The sequence below is a fragment of the Electrona antarctica genome (assembly GCF_951216825.1).
Source record: "Electrona antarctica genome assembly, chromosome: 18".
In the NCBI taxonomy this organism is placed as follows: Eukaryota; Metazoa; Chordata; class Actinopteri; order Myctophiformes; family Myctophidae; genus Electrona; species Electrona antarctica.
Window position 1 is genome coordinate 19,583,883 of NC_136799.1, and position 26,718 is coordinate 19,610,600.

General features: G+C 44.0%; 2 protein-coding genes across 4 annotated transcripts in view; both read left to right on the forward strand.

The window, feature by feature from the left end:
• The window catches only part of galnt16 (UDP-N-acetyl-alpha-D-galactosamine:polypeptide N-acetylgalactosaminyltransferase 16), a 40,073-nt gene extending 36,614 nt beyond the window's left edge, over window positions 1–3,459 (forward strand). Inside the window, exon 15 of the mRNA XM_079527974.1 lies at window positions 2,513–3,459. Coding sequence (XP_079384100.1) covers window positions 2,513–2,656 — 144 coding nt within the window. The 3' untranslated portion in view covers window positions 2,657–3,459. The remainder of the gene's footprint in view (window positions 1–2,512) is intronic.
• Window positions 3,460–6,024: 2,565 nt separating this feature from the next.
• The window catches only part of numb (NUMB endocytic adaptor protein), a 70,584-nt gene continuing 49,890 nt past the window's right edge, over window positions 6,025–26,718 (forward strand). For all 3 annotated transcript variants that reach the window (XM_079527181.1, XM_079527183.1, XM_079527182.1), the window contains exon 1: window positions 6,025–6,218. The gene's annotated coding sequence lies outside the window, so the exon portion shown is untranslated. The remainder of the gene's footprint in view (window positions 6,219–26,718) is intronic.

A 26,718-nucleotide genomic window follows, 5' to 3' on the forward strand; every position in this document is an offset into this window, starting at 1 on the left:
CGTAATAGTGAATGTTGGTCTGCTTAGATCACGCAGATCGAACCATTAGATTGTGGCCATGGAGGGTGTATGGGCGTGAGAGACCAGCTTGACTTCCATGCCTGCCTGAACTACCGCAATGCTACATTTGTATTTACTGTGATCGATACTGGTGATTTGAGAGAGAATGGAAGGTAATAACCTGTTTGCAAAGATTCTCCATTTGCAAAGATTCTCCACTACCAGGCAGTCCCACTCCATTTGCTAAACAATAAGAGGGTAACTAAAGAGAGAGACAGCATAGATTGAGGCTTAATGAACACTTGTGAGATGAATCAATAAAGATGAATAAACAATCACTCTTGGTGTGATAATAATTGCAGAGCAATGTAGACAGAGCACGTCTTGACACATGAGTGTGTGTGTTTCTCAAATAGCGGGTTATTACAAGCTTTTTTACAGAGGGCATTTCCCATGGATGCACATACACATACTGTAAGACTATTGTTAACAAATTACCTTGAAGCAAAGGCTTAACGAAACAGAATGCAGAAAAGATATAAGACTGGACTCCACTAGACAAAGTCAGGTGAAATGATTATAATGTTCCCGTTCTAAGTCACATGGGAGAAAGGATCTGGTACAATTTGACTCCATGTCGCTTTTAGTCACCTTTCACTTCCATTCAGCTGGTTGTGGTCTGACAAACATTGGATGGATTGGTAGGCAGGTAGATACCGCGGGCAGCTCCAGAGAGACATGCAGGACATATCCACTTCTTCACTATTATCACAGCTCATTATTAACAACATGATCCCTAGTATCTCTATTCTAGGGCAAAGATTTAGCAAAAATAGCAGATCTACAAACCCAATGTGTTGTGGGCTTGTATATGGCTAATTTCAACAAAGAGATTCAGTATAGGGAGAAATACAGTATGAAATAACAAGAAATTACCACAAAAAGCCTTGATTACTGTTGGCTACTGAGCAGCTCCACTGTATATAGTGTACACACACCAGGGCCGGTCCTGAGCAATCTGGCGCTCCAAGCAGCCAGATCCATTGGGAGGCACTGGGGGGACACTGGGGAGGCACTGGGGGGACACTGGGGAGGCACTGGGGGGACACTGGGGAGGCTCTGGGGGGACACTGGGCACTGGGGAGTCACTAGGGATTGATTGATTGATTGATTTATTAACAGTTTGCAGAATTACAGTACATTTCAAGTACAACTCAATACAAAAACTGGAGCACGGTGGCACAGTCGGTAGTGCTGTCGCCTCACAGCTAGAAGGTCCTGGGTTCGATTCCCGCTGGGGACGCTGTGGGCGCTGGGGGCGTGTTCCCTCCTCCGCGTCATCAGTGCCCATACCCGAGGTGGGGTTGGCGGAGTTTGCATGTTTTCCCCGTGTCCCCTAGGGTAGGTACCCTCACAAAAACATGCAGTAATCCTGGTCTCTAAAACTACCTCCCCCTGGCCAGCCGGGGCGCCTGATGGAGGGGAAAGGAACTGGTCGGAATAACGTGTTCCTTCCACGCGCTACGTCCGGCCAGGGAAATTCCCCCCTGTCAGGTGAAAAGAAGCAGCTTGGACTCCTCATGCATAGAAGGAGGCATGAGGTCAGTCCGCTGCCCCCCCAGGTTGGCAGAGGAAGTGTAGCGCCCAGGATTACATTAGATAATTGGCACTGGGTGAAACAAACTGTTTGGACTCTTGCAGCCCCCAGATACCCCATCATGTTTTGTGTTTCTTCTCAAGATTTTACAATCAATCAGATGTTACAACTAGATCACTTAGAAAGCTAAAGGGGACATTTTATATGCATGAATTGATGTTTTTTTCCTGCTGTGAGATGGCAGAGTGCCGCATTCTGCAGCTGGGCTTACTGTGATTTTCCCCCCACTACTAAACACAGCAAGTCAATCATTCTTATTACTATAATCCACGTCTGACTCAGGCTCCATTACTCAACACTAAGTTGAACCTCTTGCACCAATGCACATGCACATGAACCAGAAAATAATGAAGAACAGACCATGGGCTAATATTCCTGTATTGTTTAAAATGAGTGGGGAATATTATCTCAAGTAAGAGGTTTAGACTAGAGTTTGATGTCAGCGAATTATGACTGTCAACCATTAGAGAAAAGTCATAGGTTGAATACTCTCAACAGCCAAAATAGTCATTTACAGACATGTGTGCTGTCAAAGTGTCTTTGAGCAAGATATTGTAGGCGACTTGTCTCAATGTGGGGTCCTTGGGGGTTCCCCTGATTGATTCTGTAGTTGAACCCTTAAGGGTCTGTAACTCTCAGAGTTACATTAACAGTGTAGTTTGGGATCCTAGAGATAGAAATTCTATCAAACGGGGGTCCGTGCTGCATATAACAAGGGAGGTCCTTAAATTATAAAAAGGTTTAAATCACTGCTGTAGGCAATATCAGATCCAGGACATCAGCTATATATGCCTAAAATGTTGAGCTTGTGACTGTTCTCACCTCTTTGTATGTTCCCTCTGTCCACTATTCCAGAAATGGAAGCCAAAAGGGGCAGCATTACAACACATGGTCAGCGGACTGTGCCTGGACAGCCAGCCTCCGTCGGGCCCTCTTGCCATCACTCAGTGTCGCCCCCAGATGGCCAGCCAGTCCTGGGAGCCGCAGCTAATCACCTGAGCCACAATAGTCTGGGAGAGGGAGGAGAGGAAGCAGATACTGGCCCTGGCTTGGGTTGGAAGGACCCAGGGGATCATGTCTGCATAAACTGTCGCCTTGGTGATGGATGAAAGGAACTGTCTTTTTTGTTTGTTTTTTTCTGTGATGTCTACTGCGAGCCCACGTCTTGCTGCGTCTGGGTGTCGAGAGTGCTGTTGAAAAGGATTTGAAGGTCTTTCTACGCTACGGTATCTGAAGTCCTACCCTCATGTGTACAGTGCTTCAAACTCTTAAGGATGCTGTCGTTCTTTTAGAATCATCTGAGCTTTTCATTGAAAACCGTTGCAGATCTCACTTATTATTTCCCTGTTATCTATCCTGGCCAACGAGTCACTTAAAATTCCAGAATTCGACAAAATGGAGTGGGTATTGTACCATAGAGCATACGCTGAGCATACTTATCACTGACTCGGTCAGTGCCGTCATGTTGCAGACAGTCTTATTATGTCAGGGTGTGTCTAATGATGGTGACCAGGGCAGCTGTATACACTGTATAGCCAAACTGAGATCTGAGCTTTTCTTTTTCTTTTTTAAAGATAAAATAAAAATGCTGACTAGCAGTCTTGAAAAGTACCATGCAAAGCACTGTCAGGAATATTATTTATTGTTTTGCATGGTCAGACCCAAAGAATGTTTTTCTTTTTGTTTGTTTTTCTTTTTTGTCTCTTCAAGGTTTTATTGTAAATATATGAAGCAGATGACAGCTTGTTTTTTTGTGTACGGAATTCTGTGTTGTTTGAAAAATAAAATGTACAAAACGATTTTTTCCAGTTATTGGTTTGCGGTCTATGCAAAGAAATTATACATTTTGAAGAAGCTGCAATACATGAATGAATAAATAAATGTTTCACGCCAAAAGAGAAAGAGGGAATGATACCAAGATGACAAGCAATGACACAAATGAATAGTACAAAATCAACATACAAAAACAAACAAGTATGGGGAATTTACAACACTGCAGCTCTTGCAATAATGTTTTCATTGGTGATGAATCCTTGTCATACTTAGATTAGGGCAATGAGAGACTTCATGAACAGCCTGAAACTGATCATTACAAATTGTAAATCTACGAGCAAAATGTACGTGTTCTTACCACATTACATACCATCTAACCATTTCACTGCAAAATTTCACACATAGCCTATCACTTTTTTAAATGCACCATGACCATTTCTAACTGAGTGATGAACTTACTAAGGTAGGCTTTGAGAGATAGGCCTACAGATAAAGTTCTGCATGTAATGTAATGTTCTCTCATAGTGAGTATTTAAATTGTATTATCATCATAATTGTATTATTATTATTATTACAACAGGTACATTACTACATAATGTTTCATGATAATGCTACAAAGAAAAACATGGTTGTGTGGCTCCTCAGCCATTGATATAGGATCCTCCTTGAAAATGTGTACAGATAATGACCACGAGGGGGCATATTAGGCTAAAAAATAGCTGACTCCCTCGTCAAAGACATTTTATGACTCCCACCATGACCTTGACAGGTTGATGAGTTAATACGTGCTGTAAAAGGGGGCCAAAAAGAGGAGTGGATCTAAGATAATCTAGAGCGAGAAGGGAGATATGGATATACATAAACAAAGATATGGGGAAAGAGGTAGAGGAAAAGGATTTAATTAGGCCTACTGACACAAGGTGACAGTTGGCTGTCACCTGCTGCAAGCATGACAACTTTGTCACCCGTAGACACGATTTTGCAACATATTTAAACTCTATGTATGTATGTATGTATTTGAGTTTAAATCTTTACGGCCTATCTTGTGTGACAAAACACACTAGAGACTACAACTCAGTCGCGTTTCACCCCACTCCGAGTCCTAGCTATGTGTGGAATGCTGCTAATACTGATAAACTACTGCCCTTTTCTATTCAGAGGGGCCAGTTTTTTTTTCGTCATCATGATGTGGGTGGAGGCAAGCTCAGCAAAACGGTACCTGAATTATTAACTCCTTGTTTCATGTTAAGCCTTTTAAACATGATGTTATCGATTTTTGCCTATAGACTCTCTTAAGCTTCTAGACTGTTTGCCCTTCAAGGAAAGCTATCATAATAAATAATATTCAGTGTGAACCTTAAGAAACATTTTTTTAAGTGCTATTAAGATACACACGGCACACAATTGGCTGTTTTGTTATCCTTGAAGGCTTGAACCCAGATAAGGTCTAATTAGGGAGGAATGTGTGTCGAATCATTGACAGGTGCAAGAGTCCAACTTCACTTTTCCATAACACACACCTGCTATAATAACACACACACACACACACACACACACACACACACACACACACACACACACACACACACACACACACACACACACACACACACACACACCACACCACACCAATTAAGTTACTAAAGGGGTTCATATTCACATAGCACTAGCGATAATGTGTGAACTTCACAAACATGCACATATGGGTAACAGTGGGGATTCTCCCTCTTCTTACTGACAAACCGCTGCTGTCACTATCAGGCTAATAAACTGTGAATGCATCATGCATGGCACGCTGGTTTTAAATAACGGGAAGTGTGGCCTGCGTTATTTGTACACAACTGTCGTTGATCGATCACCTTGAATGTGCATACATCATCCAATGAGTATGCACAGGGGGCGGTCGGTTGCTATGGACGAAGTCACGAAGTTTGGATCTGCGTCAAGTGGCCACAGCACAGCCCGGAAGTAAACAGATGTTACCTTCGGAATTAAAGCATACACAGTCAGTCAGTCAGTCAGTCAGTCTGTCTGTCTGTCTCTCACACGCACGCACGCGCACACACGCACGCACACACGCACGCACGCACACACACACACACACACACACACACACACTGCCGAATATTCAACAGGCTGCCGAGATAATGATGCTCAGCTTACTACCGCGTTATCACCATCACCATTTACCTCCTTTATGATGAATTCCTCTGTTCTTTGGCTATATAGAAATGTCTATTTGTAGCCTACGTCTCTAAATGTTTTGATGAATTGAACCATAGATATATATATGAATTGAACGAGGTGGACCCTCTTGTAAACAAGTGTACTGCTGGTAACAGGACAACTCACCCCTTTACTGTTTGCTTTATTGGGTCGTCCACTCACAGTTTAACAGTCTTTGTATTGAGTTGTGCTTGAAATGTACTGTAATTCTGCAAACTGTTAATACATATTTCAATCAATCAATAGCTGAAAGCTGATATTAGTGAGATACGCTCTGTGTTTACATAAAACACTTTCTAATAATAGTCAACACCATGTTATTTTGAAGTCCGTGACCGGAAGTGTAGCTTTTTGTTGTCGGCTGACTTGACACTGGTGAAGTTTGGTAGTAGAGTGGAGGAGTAGCAGCCATTCAGCAGCAGCGGTGGCGGTGGAGCAGCGATTGGACTGCGAGCGTTTCCTCAAGCACTTTCTGTGGAATTTGAATTATTTTCATACGGTCCGTGGGAGAATTGGCGACACCATTAACCGAACGTATTCTGGGGCGGCACGCTGACCACAGGTGAGGATGGACAGGTGTGGCGTTGTTTAATTAGCCACCTCGGTGATGATGCTTGTAGCAGTTAGCTAAGCTAAGAATACTGATGAAAACCAGCGTTACGTACGCGGCTAATGCTAGTACACCGCTACTGTAATGCTATGCAGCTACTGTAATGTAATGCTAGGCAATGACTGCTGCTTTGCTTTCTGGTTGCCAGTTGCTGAACGCAGTACGATACATACATACTAACTAGAGGATGAGATAGCACCGCAGCAAAGAAAGCCTCCTAAAATGGAAAATGTTTACCATCCTTCGCAGGTGTTGGCAAGGGTCTATATCTCTGTCCTCTGACCAGTCAGTCACACACTCGCATTGGCCATCGCTTCAACTACTTTAACGTTAATAGCAGTGTTAACGACGAGTAGTTAATGACGCTATGGTGGAGTGGTGGTAACTCACCTGTGTCACCACCATGGCGTTATTAACTACTCATTACCTGGTAAGGAAGCGATGAGGTTGAAAACCCATCATGCTGGGGCTGAGGCGACATGGGCACAATTGTCTACCTGACATGTTTGAGATTACGTTGATCGTATCGTAAGATAAGTTATCTTCTAGATGCGAGTCAGTACTATACTGTAGCCACCTGCCAAGAAGATTTGGTTCAAAAGATGCGACTAGTTTGTTTACAGAATAGCCAACTTCTACTTCCTTGTGGCAACCTCATGCATGTTGACAAATTCAGATAGAAACGGACTCGTTGGGAGTCTGATCATTCGGGATGTTTATTCTGTGCCCTCAGTTAGCTTAGGGGTTTAACAACGATTTCAGTTCTAGTGTGATAGCTGGAGTTAGTTGGATAAACTGTACTGTAACATGAGTTAAATTCATCTAAGTTATTTGCTAATATATTGTACAATAACTTAATGCACAACAGCACAAATCAACCATTTCAGCTGAAACACTGTTCATTGGTCATGGTCAATATCTGAATAAGTAGCTGTGATAAATTAGTAAATGACAACACCTAGACTTGTCTGTTTTGTTGTTGTTTTTTGGAATTCTGTGTATTATGCTTTGTGTTTGGAGAATTCCCTCCACAATCTGGGTTTCAAACATGTCTTTCACGTTGGGTAGAATTGTGTCAGAACAATTCCCAAGCTCATCTCGGGGAGATCAGAATGTGTGAGCGAGTTGTGATTGACTGTGCGCCACCAAAAACCCAATGTACCAGTCTGTCAAGCATTTTGTTTTTCAGAGAAGGGGAGGAGGGGAGCAAGCAAAAGCCTTTGACTGGGGCTATTGTAATTGATGTTGAAATGACCTTTTTTACTCTCATTATCAATCTCACTGTACTTGTCTTTCACAGGCAGGACAGGCCGTCTTGCTTCTTGGCAGGGTATGCTTACTTCTTGACTATTACTAAGTTTAATTGTCATGGCAAAAGTTAAGATTTAATGTCAGCCAATGCATGCTGTTACACTCCACTTCTGTACCAACAATACCTTTGCCAGGGCCAGAAGTAAACTTTTAAAGTACAGCTCAGTTCCTGCCATGTTTAGGGCAGCATGCTCCCTCTGTGACACCAAGATAGCCCAGTTTCTTACCTTCCACAGCAGAGGACAAGTGACTCTTATTGTAACTGGCCCAGCTTCCAGTCTATTGTTTACTCGTGTGTGTGTGTGTGTGTGTGTGTGTGTGTGTGTGTGTGTGTGTGTGTGTGTGTGTGTGTGTGTGTGTGTGTGTGTGTGTGTGTGTGTGTGTGTGTGTGTGTGTGTGTGTGTGTGTGTGTGTGTGTGTGTGTGTGTGTGTGTGTGTGTGTGTGTGTGTGTGTGTGTGTGTGTGTGTGTGTGTGTGTGTGGAGATACAACTTTTAAGATTTTATATTATGCACATGCCATGGTCACATAACCATTATATGTTGAGTGCATGCTTTGATGGTTACAGTTTTGATGAGTAAACCTTTGTGGAGATCTTCTCAGTTCTCATTGTATGCTAGTTACTGCCATTCAGGATGGAAAATGAAATCCATTTGGATTTGGGAAGAAGTAGGGGGCTGGTATGAAGTACTTGATATAAACAGAAAACGTTCAGTTCACTAATCTACACTCTACTCTACAACTGCCTTCATTTCATCTGATTGTCTGTCTGGCAGGCACTTAACAAGCGATCGTTAACTGTGTCTGTTAGAGAGAGGGGCAAAGAAGAGTGGCTTTGCTCAACTTGATTTATACTTATATTCTCCACTGTGATGAAGGTACATGTTCGATATATCAGCCTTATTTATTAGCCTATATTTTGGCTATTAAAAAGATTTTTGATTATGAGATTTTGGAGACTCCGATGATTCATCGGAAAATCGATTAATCGGCGGCATCCCTAGTGTGAGTGACTGTGTGTGTGAGTGACTGTGTGTGTGAGTGACTGTGTGTGTGTGAGAGAGAGAGAGAGAGAGAGAGAAACTGTGAGTGAGACTGCTGTGAGAGAGTGTCCGTACTCCGTGCCAGGCTCCCCACTGCTCACCTTGTGCTGTTTACATGGCTGCATGTCAGTGTCACTTGTGAAAATAGCAGATCTAAAAGCTCACATTATTGATTTAATTATACGCTTTGAGCTTGTTGATCTGCTATTTTCATCAACCCTCTTTGGACCTGGAGTCTTGGCATTGACCCTTGACTGCACTGGCTTCTGCTAGCATTTTTTCAGGTTAATGTCAAAATGTGTGTAATAAATAATCTAAAAATCTCTTCGTAAGTAGTAAGTAGTCTTTTAACAGCCATGGAAATATGACGGGACTGTTAGAAGCAGGTGACTGTTAGAAGCAACTTGGTCCAACCCTCTTGTTTTGATTCACGTTTAGAAGGGGGGTTAGTAGAATCAGGATCTCAAATGTACTTCTGACCCCGTTTCAAAACTTTCAATGCAAGAAGCCTAAAATAGGTCCTGGGGAAACTGCAGCAGTTTTGCTAGGCATGTTATTGGTCTTTTACAATACAAACAAGAAGTCATCACACAGTAAAATCCTCAGTTTTAATTTAACTCAGAGTGAACAAATGGAAAAATTGACCTGTTAATTAAATTAAAATTAACGCTCAGAACATTAACGCTGCAGTCATCATCACCTAATTTACATATAGACCTGTACTTTTTGTACATTATCATTATGACTGAGACAATACACCCTGACCCTACCACACAAATACACATAAATCTAGTCTAGATGAAGGACTTTTACTCCATTATGTGTTGCCGTAGGCAGCCTCTTCATTAGAGGTGCTTAATTGCTAAATTCAACTCCATCAGCACGTTTTTTAAACAAAGTGTATTTTAATTTTTATATGAGTGCGTTTTGCTTGGGGTTACTACTCCAGCTTTGAACACTCATGTTCTTTGACGATCCCCTGACCGGGACAATATCTCAGTTCTTAATGAGGTCCTGTGGGGCTTGTTGAGAGACTCTTTTTTGTTGTTGTTGCCCTGTCTGTTTCGGCAGTAGCGGATTAGCTCTGGGATGGGTGGGGAGACCGGGGCACTATAAGCAAGGAATTGTCTTTCATTTTTCCACACCCCATTTCTCAGCATTTTGTGTATCTCAAAATATCTCTGCCCTCTCTCTCTGTGCCTTGTTCTCTCTTTGTGTATTTCTTCTTCTGTGTGTCTGGCATGGTTAGTCTGGGAAGCTATCTCTGTCATTTTCTATGTATTTCTCCTTCTGTGTCTCTTTCCTCCGTGTGGACAGTATGGTGCTCAGAAGCTCCTTTGTCTCCGACTGCGGCTGGCCCTGGGGCCCCTTATATACAGCGATACCTGAGCCCTTGGCAGTGGAGCAGCTCATGCTTTATTCACAGCATGCTGATCTCTGCTTTAATTACGAGTGACCCAGGATGGGAGTGACTCGATGCTGTATTGTCGAGAGGGTGTTTGAGGTGGCGCAACACCAGCCACAGTTTGCAGCCATTATGCTGTTACTGGTTGCAGTACCAGACCCATATATTTAGATAGAAATCCAAACTTGTGAGCCCCAAACAGTTATGTGTTGGTCGACATTTCATAATGTTATGACAAATTGCATTTGGTGGGTTTAACTTTTGATTCAAAGGAATTTGTCATTTATCTGATTTTTAGGAAAAAGTTAGTATCCTGATGTGTAGTAGAATTCCATACACTTGAGAGGGCCCTCTGGCCCTGAGTTTGTGGCCCTAAAGGTGGACTTACACTAGCCGATTTTTTTCAATCTGAAATCTGATAGCACCACACACTACAGGATAATCGGAGCGGGGCAGAGCAAATATCAAACATTCTTGATGTTGATCGGGCCGATCGCGCTTTGAGCGGTCGGGCACCCCCCGAGCGTCAAAAATGCCCGATTATCGGCTAGTGTAACTTGTAAGGCCACCTTTATTGTCTCTCTTGCTTCTCTGTGTCGGCTGGGCCTGTGAGAACATCATGCTCTGTGGTTTCTGTAATAACTCCCTGTCCACCATCTGACTGACGTATGTGTATCTCTCCCTTTCTCTATCTCTAGCTCTTTAATAACTCCCTGCTCACTGCATGGGTTGTGGCAGAGTGACGTCAGTCCCTCACCCTTCACGTACCACATCTACCTGGCTCAGCAGACCATGAGCTTGGTGGCTGTGCTGTAGCTCTGCCTAATCTATAGTGTTGTCTCGCTCCTCTCTGGATCCTGATGTCATCACTGTGGACGCGCATTGATGTTGCCGTGGCACCCGTTCCCTGGTAACGGTAGTGGTTGCTGGGCGATTTTGCCACGAGAACACTTTGACCCAGTGGTGCACAGAATGAAATGCCCAGAGAGTTGATTTTCTCTCATCCACTCCACTAGGCATCTCCCCCTAGGTGAGTGTGGACTGTGGACAGCAATGCAGTGGTAATAGGATATCAAAGATCAAACCCATGGCGAAACAAAATCAATAAGATCAAAGTAACCGTTGGAGGAGATATTTAATCTAGATCGAGTATGACTTATCATGGAATATTAGAAACTATTAGAACTCTCTTCGGGACACTTGTGGGATTGTGGAAAACGTTCTCTCAAAGAGTGCAAATAATTGTCTGCGAAAAAGGTAGGGAGTTTTGACAGCAAAATCAGGAAGCTGATACAGTGTCAATTTCAACTGTGCCTGGTTTTAAGTTTTGTCAGCCAAGCTAAAACATAAGATGCAGGTAATACAAAACATCATCATCTTTTATCTGTTGAATCATGCTCCCCCAGAATTCATATTGGGGTCCATGAATGTAGAGTAGATACCATGCTTCTCAAGTTAAATTTTATGTTCAGGTTTATAAATTGACTGCCTCAGGTTTTCTCTCTGTCCAAGGTATCCACATGCACGATCAACACACTCTTGCACAGTGACTACTGACTAGAATGAATAGCTCTGCTGCTCAGACTTCTTTTATACAGATGTATTATTATGGAATGGTTACGTTGCAATGGCATTTCGTGATAATATCGGGACAGATTTCCTGGGTTTTTCTCAGCCACAGCAATGAGGGACGGGTTGTTCACTGACTGAATCAGTCAATTATCAGTCCCGTCTCGTTGGGCAAAAAAAAGTCCCCCCATTCTGTGTTGCCTAGAACTGGAGGTCTGAAAAAATCATTAACATTATGAAGTACATCTCAGTGACATCACACAGATCTACTTCATAATGTTTTTTCAGACCTCCAGTTCTAGGCAACACAGAATGGGGGGACTTCTTTATTATTTCCACAAAACAATGGTATATAAAGGTATATTAATGACATAGTAAAATGTTGAAAAGGAGTGGTACTCCATTTAACCCCTAACTGCTCCCCGCAGTGGATGCCATAATATGTCATCCACACATAGCTATCGCAATAGCTGGCGATAGCAGGCGAACAGGCGATGGTCAAAGTGGGCGGAGGAACGTTGGCCGAAAAGATAATTCATCTTTTGGGCAACATCGTCCGGCGATAGTGGGCGATTAGGCGATAGCCAATGAAATTCAAGTGTCGCTCGCTGTTTTCCCACTGTTAACACTTTGATTGCTGGAAGATCTCAACAGGCCTATTTGGATGTTGCTGCCATTTAACATTGCACAAAGGCCTTGTTCGGGGGCCCACAGTAAAATGTTCTCTTATAGCGAGAATCACACGCCTACATCAAAAGAAAGCTGAACTTGTCCACTTCAATTAAAAAAATACATTTTGATTTTACCATGTTCCATTCTGGAGATATTGACCTTTTTGCAACACCTGCATTTGCCTGGAAGTGGTTATCTTGAACAGCGAGCAGAGTTATGGATGGTTTAAAGTCAGAGACATTGACAGGCAGATATAAAATTGAACCCAATAAATATCCTATACATCCTATACACCGAATGAAAGCCCTGAATGTGTACTTTTACGAGGAAAAGAGTAAACATTGATCCCATGTACAGTTAGACAGTAATTGGTTATTGAATGCAGCTTGTGCCCACCAGATAACTTCAGAGAAGACATGGACGTGAACTCCTCAATATTCACAAAATAAGGCCTATAGCGACATATAAATACTATATACCGTATGAAACAGAAGACTCTCTGCTTTCATAAGAAAAAAACTTCTACTGTAGTAATAATAAAAATCACACCCATGTGAAGTGAGTGGTGCAACTCTGTCAGAGTTGCACCACTCACTTCACATGGGTGTGATTTTTATTATTACTACAGTAGAAGTTTTTTTCTTATGAAAGCAGAGAGTCTTCTGTTTCATACGGTATATAGTATTTATATGTCGCTATAGGCCTTATTTTGTGAATATTGAGTTCGGGTCCATGTCTTCTCTGCAGTTATATCTGGTGGGCGCAATGTGCATCCACCCAGTATCCAATTTATGACAAACTGTACATGGGATCAATGTTTACTCTTTTCCTCGTAAAAGTACACATTCAGGGCTTTCATTCGATGTATAGGATGTATAGCATATTTATTGTGTTTATTGTTATATCTGCCTGTCAATGTCTGACTATAAACCTTCATAACTATGCTTTCTTTTTGATGATGATTGCCGCCTCGCCTAATCTATCTCACTGCTTTCATTGTTTTGATCGCAGTAACATTGGGGGGGGGGGGGGTCATGGGCACATTGGGCAGCAAAAGTCTTGATCCGTACGGCTATAAAAAGTCCCATTCCACCGTTCGGTTCAGAACTATAGTATAACGGCGAGACGCGTTGTCATCAGCTGATTTTGTTTTTCAAGCTAGTGTAGGGGAACATGCCTGGGCATGCTAGCCTGGCACGGCCAGACTCATAGCGAGGGTTCACTGATGTTTCCTCCGGGGAAGAATCTTCAGTGAATCCCCGCTATGAGGCTGGCCAAGCCAGGCTATGGGCATGCAGCTTGGGGGCGATGGAGGGGGAAAAAAGCGTCACCCGGCTGTGATGTCGACGAGAAGGAAAAAATGACTTCCACAGATGACAACACCACGGTTTAGGTCGCGGAAAAGTTCGTTATACATTACACCCGGGTCGATTACGTCCCCGACGCGTTCATTGCGGTCTTATCACTACAATTATAATGAATAAAAAAGCGTTACAATCACACGTCTGAGCGATCTCCGATTATGACGGCTCTGCATGGCGATACGTGATCCACCAACGGAACACTGTCTTGTCGTAGCGGGCCCCTCGATACTGTGGTTAGTTCGTAGTATTGTAGGCTCGGGGATCGTTTGGTCGCTACAGTATGAAGAAGGAAACATGCATCTGTCCATGTGTGTTGCAAATGTCCGAGCCGAGGTGGAAAGCCTGGTGAGGCGAGGTTTTCACACATCGGCATGGGCGCTTACACTGGCTTCTACACGTAAAGCGGCCCGCCCTCCTGTTTTCAGGAGGGGAGGGGGGTTTTTTTTTTTTGTTTTTTTTTCTGATCACGTGAGCGGGAATAAGCAGCAATGATAGGGCGATGGTTCTTCATTGTCCGGGTGGGTAAAAAGATGAATGAAAGTATGCTATAAAAAAGTGATTGAAACGTATTGATACGTGATCCGCACCCGACGTTTGATTAATTGATAACGTATTGATACGCGATCCGCGTTGGGAGTGTTAAAACGCACTGCTAGTAACCTCTCAGATCTCATCCCAGGCTTGCTTTCTTAGAAAGAATGCTGCTGGAATGTTTTATTGAAAAGTGAATGGATTAATGGGGCTCGGCCACTGACTGTATGGGCAGAGCTTTGGCAGTGCCACTACACAGGAGGACGGGCTCACCCATGTACACATAACAACTGCTGCTCAGTGAAACAAACCGCAAGTTACGCCAACAAATGCTGTTGATTTTTGTCAGGGTTAGATGGATAATGTTTTTAAATTATGCTATTTTGTGCAGTGCACAGCACATAGCTCAGGATATGTTTATATACTGTAAGTATATCTTCTATTGCTGAATGATTTACAGTAAGTCGTTTCTATCTGATTTAGTTTCCCCATTAGAAAAACACAGACGGGCTATGGTCCTAATAGCTCTCATCATCCACATAGACACGACACACACACACCATGTCTTCCCTTATCCCCTTGGTCATGAGACAGGACCGTTTCTGCTGACTCACAGTGCTCCTGGGAAGCTCCTTCTGGTCCGGACTTGGCCCCCAAGCCAGCAATAAGCTGTTGCATAACAAGATGATAGCTGTCTGTTCCAAACTACCTTGGCTACTGGTGGGTAACTGACTGCACGAGTAGGCACACAAGACCCGGACCAGGCATGGTTGGTGTTGCTGGGATGTTGCCTGCTGCAGTTGCATTGTGTTCTGGGCCAGAAACCGATCAGTGATCAAATCGCTGTTTTGTTTTTGTGATTGATCGATGGGCTGTTTGGGGGTTTGATATGATATTTTTGAGTTGTGGCCAAATGGCGTTTATTGCTGGGCAAATGGTCACAGTGACCAGTGTGTTGTAGTGAGAGAGGGAGAGAGTGACACAGAGAGGGGAGATGCATCATTCATCTTCAAGTGCGCAGGCATCCAACACACAATCTTCTCTCACACAGACCGCACTGTGCTTCGTCAGCCCACCCCAGATAAGCTGAAATAAGGTAGGAGGAATGTAAGACCTTTTTCCTGAGGAGGAGGAGGAGGGAGTGGTTGGGAGGGAGGGTTTGTGTGTTGTTTCCTGTGTGTTGCGTCAGTCTGCAGCTTCCTGAGCTGCAGTTTTAATCTCACAGCTGTGTGTGTGTGTGTGTGTGTGTGTGTGTGTGTGTGTGTGTGTGTGTGTGTGTGTGTGTGTGTGTGTGTGTGTGTGTGTGTGTGTGTGTGTGTGTGTGTGTGTGTGTGTGTGTGTGTGTGTGTGTGTGTGTGTGTGTGTGTGTGTGTGTGTGTGTGTGTGTGTGTGTGTGTGTGTGTGTGTGTGTGCGTGCGTGTGCGCGCACCAGGCATGTATTGTACACACACAATATAATGTCACATCACTTGGGCTGAATTGTCTACAATTGTTTGTCAACATCTTCCGTCATAAATAAATGGTGTATAATAGTATATCTGTAAATGAGCGTTTCATTGAACTAAGAAGAACTCGGCCTGTAGTCAAAAGCATACAGGCAATATAAGACTCAAAGATTGCAGTATATTATCTAGTAGCTGCAATATCTAGTGTATCTAGCAGAATAACTGCCATAATTGTTTACATAAATGTGCAACGAAATGTTTGTTTGAGTACAGTACTTTCATGCAAGAGAGGGGCAATATAAAGAGTATGAGACGGAGCACCGAAGACATGCACAGGATGTTCACACACTCCCCACTGCATCACACCACCACAGCCATCCACCAAACGCTGTAGCAGAGCGATGGAGAGAAAGATCGCAGGCCTGTGTGAGAGAGAGCCTCTGTGCTGAGTCGACAGCAAAGGGAACAATGGCTCTGCTGTGCTGCCCTGCTCCATTTTGGCCGCCTTTCACACGGCGTTCAGAGAAAAAGGGGGCTACCGTCTGCTTTTGGCTCGGCTGAGTGCCGTTGACCAGGCCTCTGCCTTGCTGGTCACTGACCCGTTTTGCCCACCCTGCCTGCAACCCATCAGGCCCCAGAGGGTCCCCGATTATCCCTGCAGTAATTGGTGCCTCGGCGCTGGCTGATCAAAGCAGCCCAGCTGATTGTGCAGGCCTGGTAATTTTCCATTCTTCTCTGCTGGCTGCTGTCCACTGCAGTCCCTGTCTCACTGCCTCCTGGGCCATGTCTCAGGCTGGCAACAACCTGGCTACTAACCTGTCTGTCTGACTGCCTGGTTACTGTCTGCCTGGCCAAGAAACAACCTGGCTGCTTATCCTCTTCCCTGATCAGTCGTGAAGAGCTTACGACGTATTTGCCGTCTCTTTCTCGGGAGGTCAAGGCTTCACTGTGTATCTCGACCTTATTGCTTGACTGAACCCTCATCTCTGAATAGACGGGGACAGGAGACAGACAACCTGTCCATCTGAAGCCTAGTGTGTCTAGCTGTTGTCTACAGCACTTCTTTGGCTGCTGAGTTTGGGTGAATGGACATTTGGGGAAATGACTTGCTCTACTCGTGTTACAGTCCAGAGCCATATATTGGAACAGTTGGGCTAATATTACTTTGTTTGAAAGGTATGAGGGCACAACTTGGGGGAATGGGACAAACTGCACCCTGAAATCTTGAAATGCTGCTGAATGATTCCACAAAGAGGTCAGCAAAATGTGCAGGAATATTTTATGCTAATATTTACCTCATAATGTACTTTTAATTTATTCACGGGTTAAATGCAAACTTTCAGCTTTATCTACATATTTTGGTCCTTGTGATGCTCACTTGCTTACTATACTGGACAGCTGTTCAGTAGAACTGAACTATTACATTCCACCGTCCACTTAAAGGCGTTAAAACGAGCACCAATCACAGCCAATGAATAGTCAATGAATGTGTACAACCACGCAAGAGATGGGACAGTGAACCATAAGAAAGAACTAAATCACACAGCTCACATTCTGCACAACTGAATATTTAGATGAGGTTTTGCCAATGCCAACCTGCTGGTTCTCAGCAAAGATGCACACACAACACTTCTATCTCTCATTCTCAGTCCCTATGCCAGATTTGTGCTTCAAATGAGCTAACATGTTATACTTGTTGCCAGCAAGCATACCTGATCGCTAATTAACAATGCTGGCACATTGCTTCCGTTCCTAACCCAAACCACTTAAAACCTCTAGACCAACGTCCCCCCCAGAATATGGATACCGGGGTGAAGTGGTTAATGCATAATGTGCGGCCATCAAGTCCTTGCTTCTCGGCTCCCAACATGACAGGCTTTAGGGGTGAACATGCTGTCTATTTACTGTGCTGTGTATGTTATTGCTGGGGTGCATCTGGCAGGCCTAAAGGCTGCACTGTGCCTTGTTGTCAAGTGATTTAACGATGTCGAGGTAACAAAAACAAGCGCTCGTCTTCTCCAAGCCTCCTGAGGAAAACAAACATGCCCTGTTTAGTATGTCTTTGTGGGAACTGGGAGCTTAGAATTAAAGTTCTGCAGAACCGAACTCCCTGCACCAAAGTGGTTCGGTAGAATGTGTGTTCACAAAATATTCACAGAGATATTTTGTGAGTGGTTAAAGGCAATTAATGAAAAATCTACAACAGTTGCGTATGTTCTGACATCACACTTTACTGTAATGCAGCTTTTAGAGCCAGGAAAAGGAGGTCAGAACTGAGGTACAGTACCCGGAAGACATTCCTCAGTGAGTGAGTGAGTGTCAGTGAGTGAGCTATTTGTCTGCTGGGCCTTTGACAAGTAGCACAGGCTCCTTGTCGCATGCATGATGCTGGAGTGACCGGTTTGGTTGGCTCACTTGGCTGAGAGGCATGACGTCAATAAGAACCCTGCTTGTCTCATATGGAGTCGTGTTACCATCTGACTCTCTTCACAGGTGGGAGTGAACGGGGAGTAGCTGTTTAGATTTAGGCCAGGGTTATGTGGGCTGATTTGTAGACACATTGTTGACTAGGGTTCATTCACCCTGATGTCATTTGCTCTGGATAAGAGCATCTGCGAAATGCCCAAAATGTAAATTGTAAAGTGTACAAAATGTATCGACCCGTAATGTTCCATTTGGTTCCATTTGTATATTAAGTTCTACGGATACATTCATTAACACTGATACATTCATTAACACATTTTACTATGTGGGTGTGGTCACAGAATCTGTTTGCTTGGGTAGTTTGTTTTTACTGAATTGTGTTTTAAAATTCATATTCATAATATTCAGTGAATCTTCAGTTGCCCTGACACCAGCTTCAGCAACGTTTAGTGTGTTAACCGCTATGATGTGAATATATTTTTTTATTTTGAAGACATTTTAACTGGGAATTGGCTTAATTATCAAATTGGGATGTGAATGGGGAGAATTTGACTTGACCACTAGGCCATCGGCACCCTTCTATTTCTTTTCTGACACCTGTTGGAATGGGTGGGACTTTACCCTCCCCTTGACATGTTCTCGTGTGTGTGTGTGTGTGTGTGTGTGTGTGGTGGGGGGGGGGGGGCTGGGCTGGGCTGGGGGCTCGCCATGTTTCTTGGCCAGGTCAGAGGTTGGGAGCAGAGCTGGTCTGTTGGCTCAGCAGGAAGTTCCTGTTCTGCTTCATCCTCTCATCACACCCTGCTGCTGCACAAACACTGCCACACACACACGCACGCACACGCGCGCAAGCATCAACACACACATTATGTACACACATGCAGTGTGCTGTTCACACTTGCACTTGCCTGCTGTCTCTATCACTGAGGTACACACGCACACTGTGTGTGTCTCTCTTACATCCATTCCATTACTCCTCCCACATGTGTATGTACCATAATCAACATAACCATACCCAAGTTGACCTGACCATAACCCTAACGCATATATTACAGCCTCTCTCGACTAGACACTGAGGACAATCTCCCAGCTTTCATAGCTACAATTGGGAACAGAGTTGGAAAAAGACAACTGAAATGCAGAACCAATCCAAAGTCTTTATAGGACACTATTTCATGTTCAAGCAGTGATTGGTTTCCAAAGAATGCGTTGCCGAAATATTTAAAATATGTTTTTAACATTTTACTAACACAAATATTGTACAGGGGTCCCTGCCACAAAATATTTTCAGATGGGGTCCATGACCAAATAAATACATTAATGTGGGGGTCCTTGACATTTTGAGAACCACTTTAAGTGAGCAGCTTACATACATACAGAATTGGAGTGTTGTTGGTCTGAAAAGGCATGTTATTGACAGGAAAGTGACCCAGCACGGAGTCCATCGATCCCTCCGCAAGTGTTTTTCCACATCATCTCTGCTGCTCCATCTCCCTCGTTCACGTTCACCTTTTCTTCCCTCCTTCAATCTCTCCGTCTCTGCCTGCCTGGCCCCACCCGTTTCCAATGCCATCAATGCATTGAAAGGGGGGACAAAATCCTGTTTAATCAGAGCATTCAATGCTCCACCACGGACCACCAGTCTACTAGTACTGACCTACAGTACCAGGTCTCAGTAGGCTGCATTCTGTGCGGTTGATCACGGCTACCAGCGACGACCAGCACGTTGTCAACTGACTACATGGCCGGTTAAAACTGATATAAGGTTAGGGGGCTTACGTGGCTGGTTAAAACTGATATGCGGTTAGGGGGCTTACGTGTCTGGTTAAATCTGATATGAGGTTAGGGGGCTTACGTGGCTTAGGGTTTGTAATGTGGACAGAACGTCACGGCTGTTAAACAGTAGCTGTGAACAACGCAGAATGCAGCCTACTGAATTTCCCTTTTTTCGTCCCTTTCAATGTATTGATTGCATTCGAATCTGCTACTTGCCCGTTGTCTCTTTCTGTTAAGACTGTTGCACAGAGAAATTCTGCATTGGCTTTCCGTCTTTCATTTCTATGCCTCCCCCATCTCTCTATCCTTCCACCCTCTCTTTCCGTCTTTCATTTCTATGCCTCCCCCATCTCTCTATCCTTCCACCCTCTCTTTCACACACCCCATGTTTCTATCCCTCTTGCCCTTTGGGTCTGGCATGCCAGTGTGTACATGTTTGATTGTGCATCTTCATATGATATGCTTCTGTTCATGCCGGGGGGGCTTTTGTGTGCGTGTGTAGACGTGCATGCCGCTGTTTGACATTTGTGTCATAGCATGTTGTGTCAAAGTGTGTGTGTGTGTGTGTGTGTTTGTGCGCGCACATCCGAATACAGCAGTGCAGTGTCTAAGGGTCCCGCAAGTAGAATCCTCTCAGACAAGCATCCCTGCAGCCATCTGTACATGTCGTGATGAGAGCAGTGGAGAGTGACAGGCCTTCAATGCAATGCTCACTGGCTATTCTCTGCCCCCCCACCCTCCCCCCAACAAACTGACACACTCTTCTCTGCCTGGGAAACTCACAGGCAGCTTGGCTCAGTGCTGAGCATTGAAACATTAAAACTTACCCAAACCAAATATACTCTCTTGCACAAACTCAGAATCGCAATAGCTATGCAGGAGTTTGTCTCTGCGACATTGGCATTTGAATAGAGTGAAGAAGTAGGCTATTGTAACATGCACACTACCCTGACATTCAACTCCCAGCAATGGAGGCCTCTGGGACTCTGAAGAGTCTGGTAAAAATGGCCGATCTATAATTTCACAGTGTGTCATAATGCGACGCGTTGTAAGCTTGTAGATCGGCTGTTTTCGGCAGAGAAAAAGGGAAATGGAGTGGAGTGGGTCCCTGGTATAGAGCACTGGGGGATGGCAGTCACGTTAGTATTGGCTTATAGTGGGAAAATGTTCTTATTTCTTTAATAGTACACAAGGTACAATTAGGCTACCCGATATATATATAATTTATTACTATTCTTTATTTTAATCTGTTCTCTAAATGGAAAGTGATTTATTTTTGTGTACCATCTTGTAAACTCCATCCCTACTCACTCTCTCTAAAAGTGTCCCTTGTTATCACTGCCACATCGATGATTTGTGGCACGCACGCACGCACAAACGCACGCACGCACGCACGCACACACAAACGCACGCACACATGCACACACACGTTATGTGTATTGACTTAGCCTGTGCTGTGCCTGCCAGGCTGGTGCCAGTGCAGCCAGCAGGCAATACCTTAGAATAGTCTGGCCTCAAGAGCCAGGGGTATGACGTAAAGAAAATATAAACGTGGAAAAAATGTACGATCTGCTTTTCCTAACCACTGATGTATAGGCCCTAGAGACCGTCTGCCAAACCCTTGCCATTGTGGCCAGTCAAGTACCCATAATAATGGCTACTTGGAAGAGCCAAATCCATTTGGCAGCTGCAGGGCAGGCGGCTCCTCTGCATGAGCACACAGAAGGGGGAAGGATGAAAGGGCTGCAGGCAGGAAACCAACCTTTTCATCCACAGGCCACCGTGGTTGATGGATTTCAAATTTCTCTAACCATGTTCCTTAGTAAGTTCAGAAGCCACTCCTTAGTATCCAATTGATTATGCCCTCTGAGACTCATGCTCATCTCGACTCAAAATAGAAAAATCGTTTTCCCCGTTGTTGGCTGGATTTCCGGTGGTTTTGACGCGTTATTATGGATCCCACCGCAGTTCTAGGAAAGCCCCGCTGTTGATGAGGTCGGCTGCGTTGATCTGTAGGGGTACGTGCGCTGGTTGTTTGAAGCAGTGGAGAGCCGCTACTCAGACAGTTATTCTTATACCAGTTCCAGTTGGCTGTGCGCTCCCCACGCCCCGCCTCCCCGTTCCTCTGGCCCCCACACCCACCTCTGAGGTGGATAGTCTGGTGACACTGACAGAGGTTTCTCCGTGGTGGGAAATAAATATTGCAAATAAAGTATAGTTTCTTTTTGGAGAGCCAATGTTGGCTATTAGCATAATAGCAGGCTGCTCCTCCTTCAGAGTCTCATGAAAGTGACATCACTTTCAAATCCTTGGTATCTTTATGTTTATAATCAGCTTCGGCATACGTCCGTGCTCCTTCAGTGTCGCATAAAAATGACATCACTGTAGAATCCTTGGTATCTTTATCCTAGCCTCTCGTACAAGCTGTATTTTTTCACGCTCAAGCTTATAACACTAAACAGGATTATTATTTCATGTCAAGTACAACTATCAGAAGATGTAACCCAACTTGCCCAAAGTTTTCCATCTGTCTAACGTCGCTTGTTTCTGTCTATTTTTCATTATTAGGGCATTGATGCAAAAATGAGGGGGAAAAATTTGATGTGTTGATCGACTAATCGATTTGCCAAATTGTGAGTTGTTAACATCCCTACTTAACCTCTCAAAGGGAGGTAGAGAGTGAATTAAGTTTACTAGACAGTTTACTAGACAGACAGACATTGATTGATTTGGGAGTGTCGGTAGCTCTGCCAAAACAACAACTCCAGTCTACTAAACACAGACTCTGAACTCTAAACACAGTTTCTCTGTCATCTTGTGTCATAAAGCACATCCACTTGTCTTAAACCAAACCTCTTCTGACTCCTCACTCAGCCATGGCCAGTTGAATTTCCTGCACTGGTGTAGAGCCGCAGACTGCAGTTAAATAGATGCTGAGTCCAGGAGCAGAGCTGTGGGGTAAAGCCTAGCCTAATGTGGTCTGTAGTATGACTGTCTACTTGCCAAAAAGAACATATCTGTGCTGTTTGAGAGGTGGCAAAACCCTTGATCACCCTGCCAGATGCACATGAGTTGTGATTCAGCAGGCCTGGAGGAAGCCTGCCTTGTCCTGCCATGGACAACTACACCTGTTTAAATTGATGATCTGTCTGAACAGTATTGAATGTGACATGCTGGAAGGCTGCGTTGAACTGAATAGAAATTAGATTGTGGTTGAAATCTCAGCTTTTAATTACTACATATCCCTAGCTTTGTCTTTGTTTCTTGACAAATTCCTCCCTGGAGTGAGAAGAGTTGCACAAATTCATAACACAACTGCTGATCAGAGCAGTGACCTACCTATCCATATCTAGCAATGCTGATATTTCAGTCGTACATTTGTGTTATTTTGTTCTATTTGAAATGAGTCTAATAGCATTCTAGGGCAGTGCCCTGTGACCCTGTGTAACGGCAGTCTACGATTGAATAAGTCTCCACAGTTAATTGTGTTTAATCATGTATGTACTGCAATTTTAGTTTCCATAGTTAATTGTAGAATTACAGACTAATAATATGAGATGACATGATATTATAGTAAAAATAATTATTCGACAAATGCATTAGACTTCTTAGCCATTCGGGGCCTAGTGGTTAATGTGCATAGGCTCTAATGCAGCCTGACAGCGAGTCGCAGGTTTGATTCCCAATTCAAATAAAGGATACAAAATATCTTTAAAAAAATACTATAAAAATACTTCTTAGCCATGGTTGACTTGGTTGTTTACTACTCCTGCTGACGAGCTCAAATACGAGTATTGGGGCTGGTTTGTGAGCAGGTGTTAATAGATGATGTATTAACAGGGCCTGGTGAATATGTAACAGTGGTGGTGTTGACTGTCCTCAGATCAGCGTATTGCAGAGAGAGACAATATAGTATTTCCCCCTCTGTCACTCCCACCGTCCCTACCATGGCACTGTGTTCACTACTCCCTCCCACAACAACACAACACCAACGTGTAATAAAATAACTATTACAGCTGTGTCAGTGTGTGTGTGTGCGCGTGTGCGTGAGATGGACGGGTGTGAGAGGCAGAGAAAGAATGCGTGTGTGTGTATCTGAGACGGAATGTATTTGTATGTGTGTTTGTGATTTCTGTGTCTGGAGAAGAAAGAACGTGTGTGTGTGTGTGTGTGTGTGTGTGTGTGAGCGATGTCAAGGGAAATAACGTAAACAGGGCTGGTTTCTATGAGTAGCTTTTTGCCTGCGAGGTTGCCACACAATGAATATACTTTCCACTGCTGCTTTCAACAGTCAGTGACGACATGAAGTCAAACCACAGATTCATGCTGTGACCCGAAGCTTGTTTGTCTGTGCAACTGAGGGGGAAGAAAGTGTGTTAGTCTGACAGTAAAGGCTCATACATAGTCTGGATTTTCGGTGGTGGGGTGACCACCGAACTACAACATGACGTCACAAGCCGCGGTGAAGAGCAAACCACCGCCACCACCACAGCCCTTCTCTCTGTTTTTACTCACGACCGCTCAACGTTATTTCAGCTCCGGTGGTCACCTCACCACCGGAGCGGTGGTCACCCCACCACCGAAAATCCAGACTATGAATGAGCCTTCAGAGGCTGAGCATGTTTTTTTCCCTGCTAGCAGCCGGGCTCAAGTGATGGTGATGGCAGTTGATCCATCCACCACTTCGTTGGGTCCCAACTCCCAAACAACGCATTGCATCTTGAAAACTACTCTGGATTCATGGAAGTTGCTGTGAATGTTCATGCAGATGAACCATACTGATTTTGGTGACCCAATGGCCTTTCATCTAGCACAGCACTTAGGCCAAATTGTTCATTTGCACACAAGATGTCTCCAGCATGGTGAAGTACAGCTCTCTACCGCGGGTGGATGGAAAACCAGCAGTGCCAAGGTCACAGACGACCAGGGTTTGTAAATTTTTGCCAGGTGCTTGAAACGTGCCTGGACTACATTCACTAACGACCGTACTGACGAACGTAGTCGTAGTGACGACCGTAGTGGACACTTTTTCGTGATTGGCTGCCTCTAAGTCAATGGGAGAATTACCATTGTATTAGCTGCTGTTCTATAAGGGGTGTGTGTGAGAACGCAAGTGGCAACAGAAGCTAATGCTATGAGCTAACTGGAGCTACAAGAGCTTTCTGCACCTGGCAGTTATCACTGAGTCATTCTTGTTTAAATGGTTGTTGATGTCCCCTTGGAGAGGAAAGTGCTGAGTACAGCCACTTTGGACAGACAGTTGCTACATGAGTGGCTGTTCTTTATCAGCGGTAGACTGTCTTCTTAAGGACAAAGATTGATATCATCACACACACACACACACACACACACACACTCAGAGAGAGAGGGTCAGTCTTGTTCAACAGAAGGGGTTCACAGTCAGTTTTTTTTATGCTGGGTAAAATGTTTGTCAGCTCTCAAGCTTTCATCTGACTGCTGTGCATTCCTTTTTATAAACGTAATGGGCAGAGCTCTCCCCTTTTGTGTTTTTTTTCTTGTCTTTATGTAGACAGACAGTAGGAAAGCTGAGGTAGACGGTGTATGAGAGTCATAGCTATAAAGCCTCTTTACTGGAGCCGTTCCTAGGCCAGCCAGTCTGCGTGTCTTGAAGGATCACACACCTGCAGATTTCTTGCAGGCGAGTACATTCAGTCCCCACCAGACCTGCAACCCTTAATTTCTCTACTCGTTAAATTGAAACCCTATCCACACATTGGCAAGCCATCTTCCCGGCAACAAGTACCTAAAAACAATCACAGAGTAGGGTATTGGCTGTTGTTGGCCTTGTTTTGGCAAATCACAGACAAGAAACAACAAAATGGTTAAAATAAAAATAATAATCACTGAAATGGCTGTACGGGGCAGACCTTTGTAGATTTGGTCTGGTCTTAACTATGTGCGAGTCCTGTATTAGTGGAACCTGCACCCAGTAGCAACAAACCCCTTGCACTAAGAAAACCTTAAAGGGAAACTTCACCCTTTTTGAAAAAAAATATGTTAATGATGTTTTGAAGATTTAGAACACTTTCCCGGTGGTCTTTGTGTGTTATGTGGTTTTAGATATTTTAGATTTTAGCAGTGAGCCCAGTGTCTCTGATGTCATCGATACAGGTCTCACTTCCTTCCTGGACTACATGTTGTCTCAGTAAGACAGCCCTCCCCCTATCCACAAGGAGGAGCAGTGCACCAAAGCATTATAGTAATTTTAGTCCAGGAAGGAAGTGAACCCAGTGTTGATGACATTAGAGACACTGGGCTCACTGCTAAAATCTAAAATATCTAAAACCATATATTTCCACACATAAAGATAGGGTGAAGTGTCCCTTTAAAAAATATATGTGAGGATCAAGAACTTCTACAAAGTTCTGAACCTGCCATTTCACTAAAAATATTATGGATCATTAGTCCCAACATAAGTCCCTTGTTTTATGTCAAATTAATTGACCGTAAACAAAAGAAATAGGGCTGACTTAAGGTGGTTGCACACTGGACGCGTTTTTCGGATTTTTAGCTGCGTTTTTCCGTCTGTTTTCCAAAAAAACGCGTCCAGTGTGCAACCACCTTTAGGGGTTTATTTTCCTTGAAAGGGTGTGCTGGCACAGATGGATTCCCAGAATTTCCCATACATATAAAACATTATATTTGGCTTAATTTCCTTTTGCTTTATCTGTCTACCAGAAGTGTTTTCCATTCCATTTACACTTCCTCTGCCAACCTGGGGAGGGCAGCGGACTGACCAAATGCTTTCTTCTATGCATGAAGAGTCCAAGCTGCTTCTTTTCACCTGAGTTTCCCCAGCAGGACGTAGCGCGTGGAAGGAACACGTTATTCCGACCAGTTCCTTTCCCCTCCATCAAGCGCCCCGGCTGGCCAGGGGGAGGCTGTTTAGAGACCA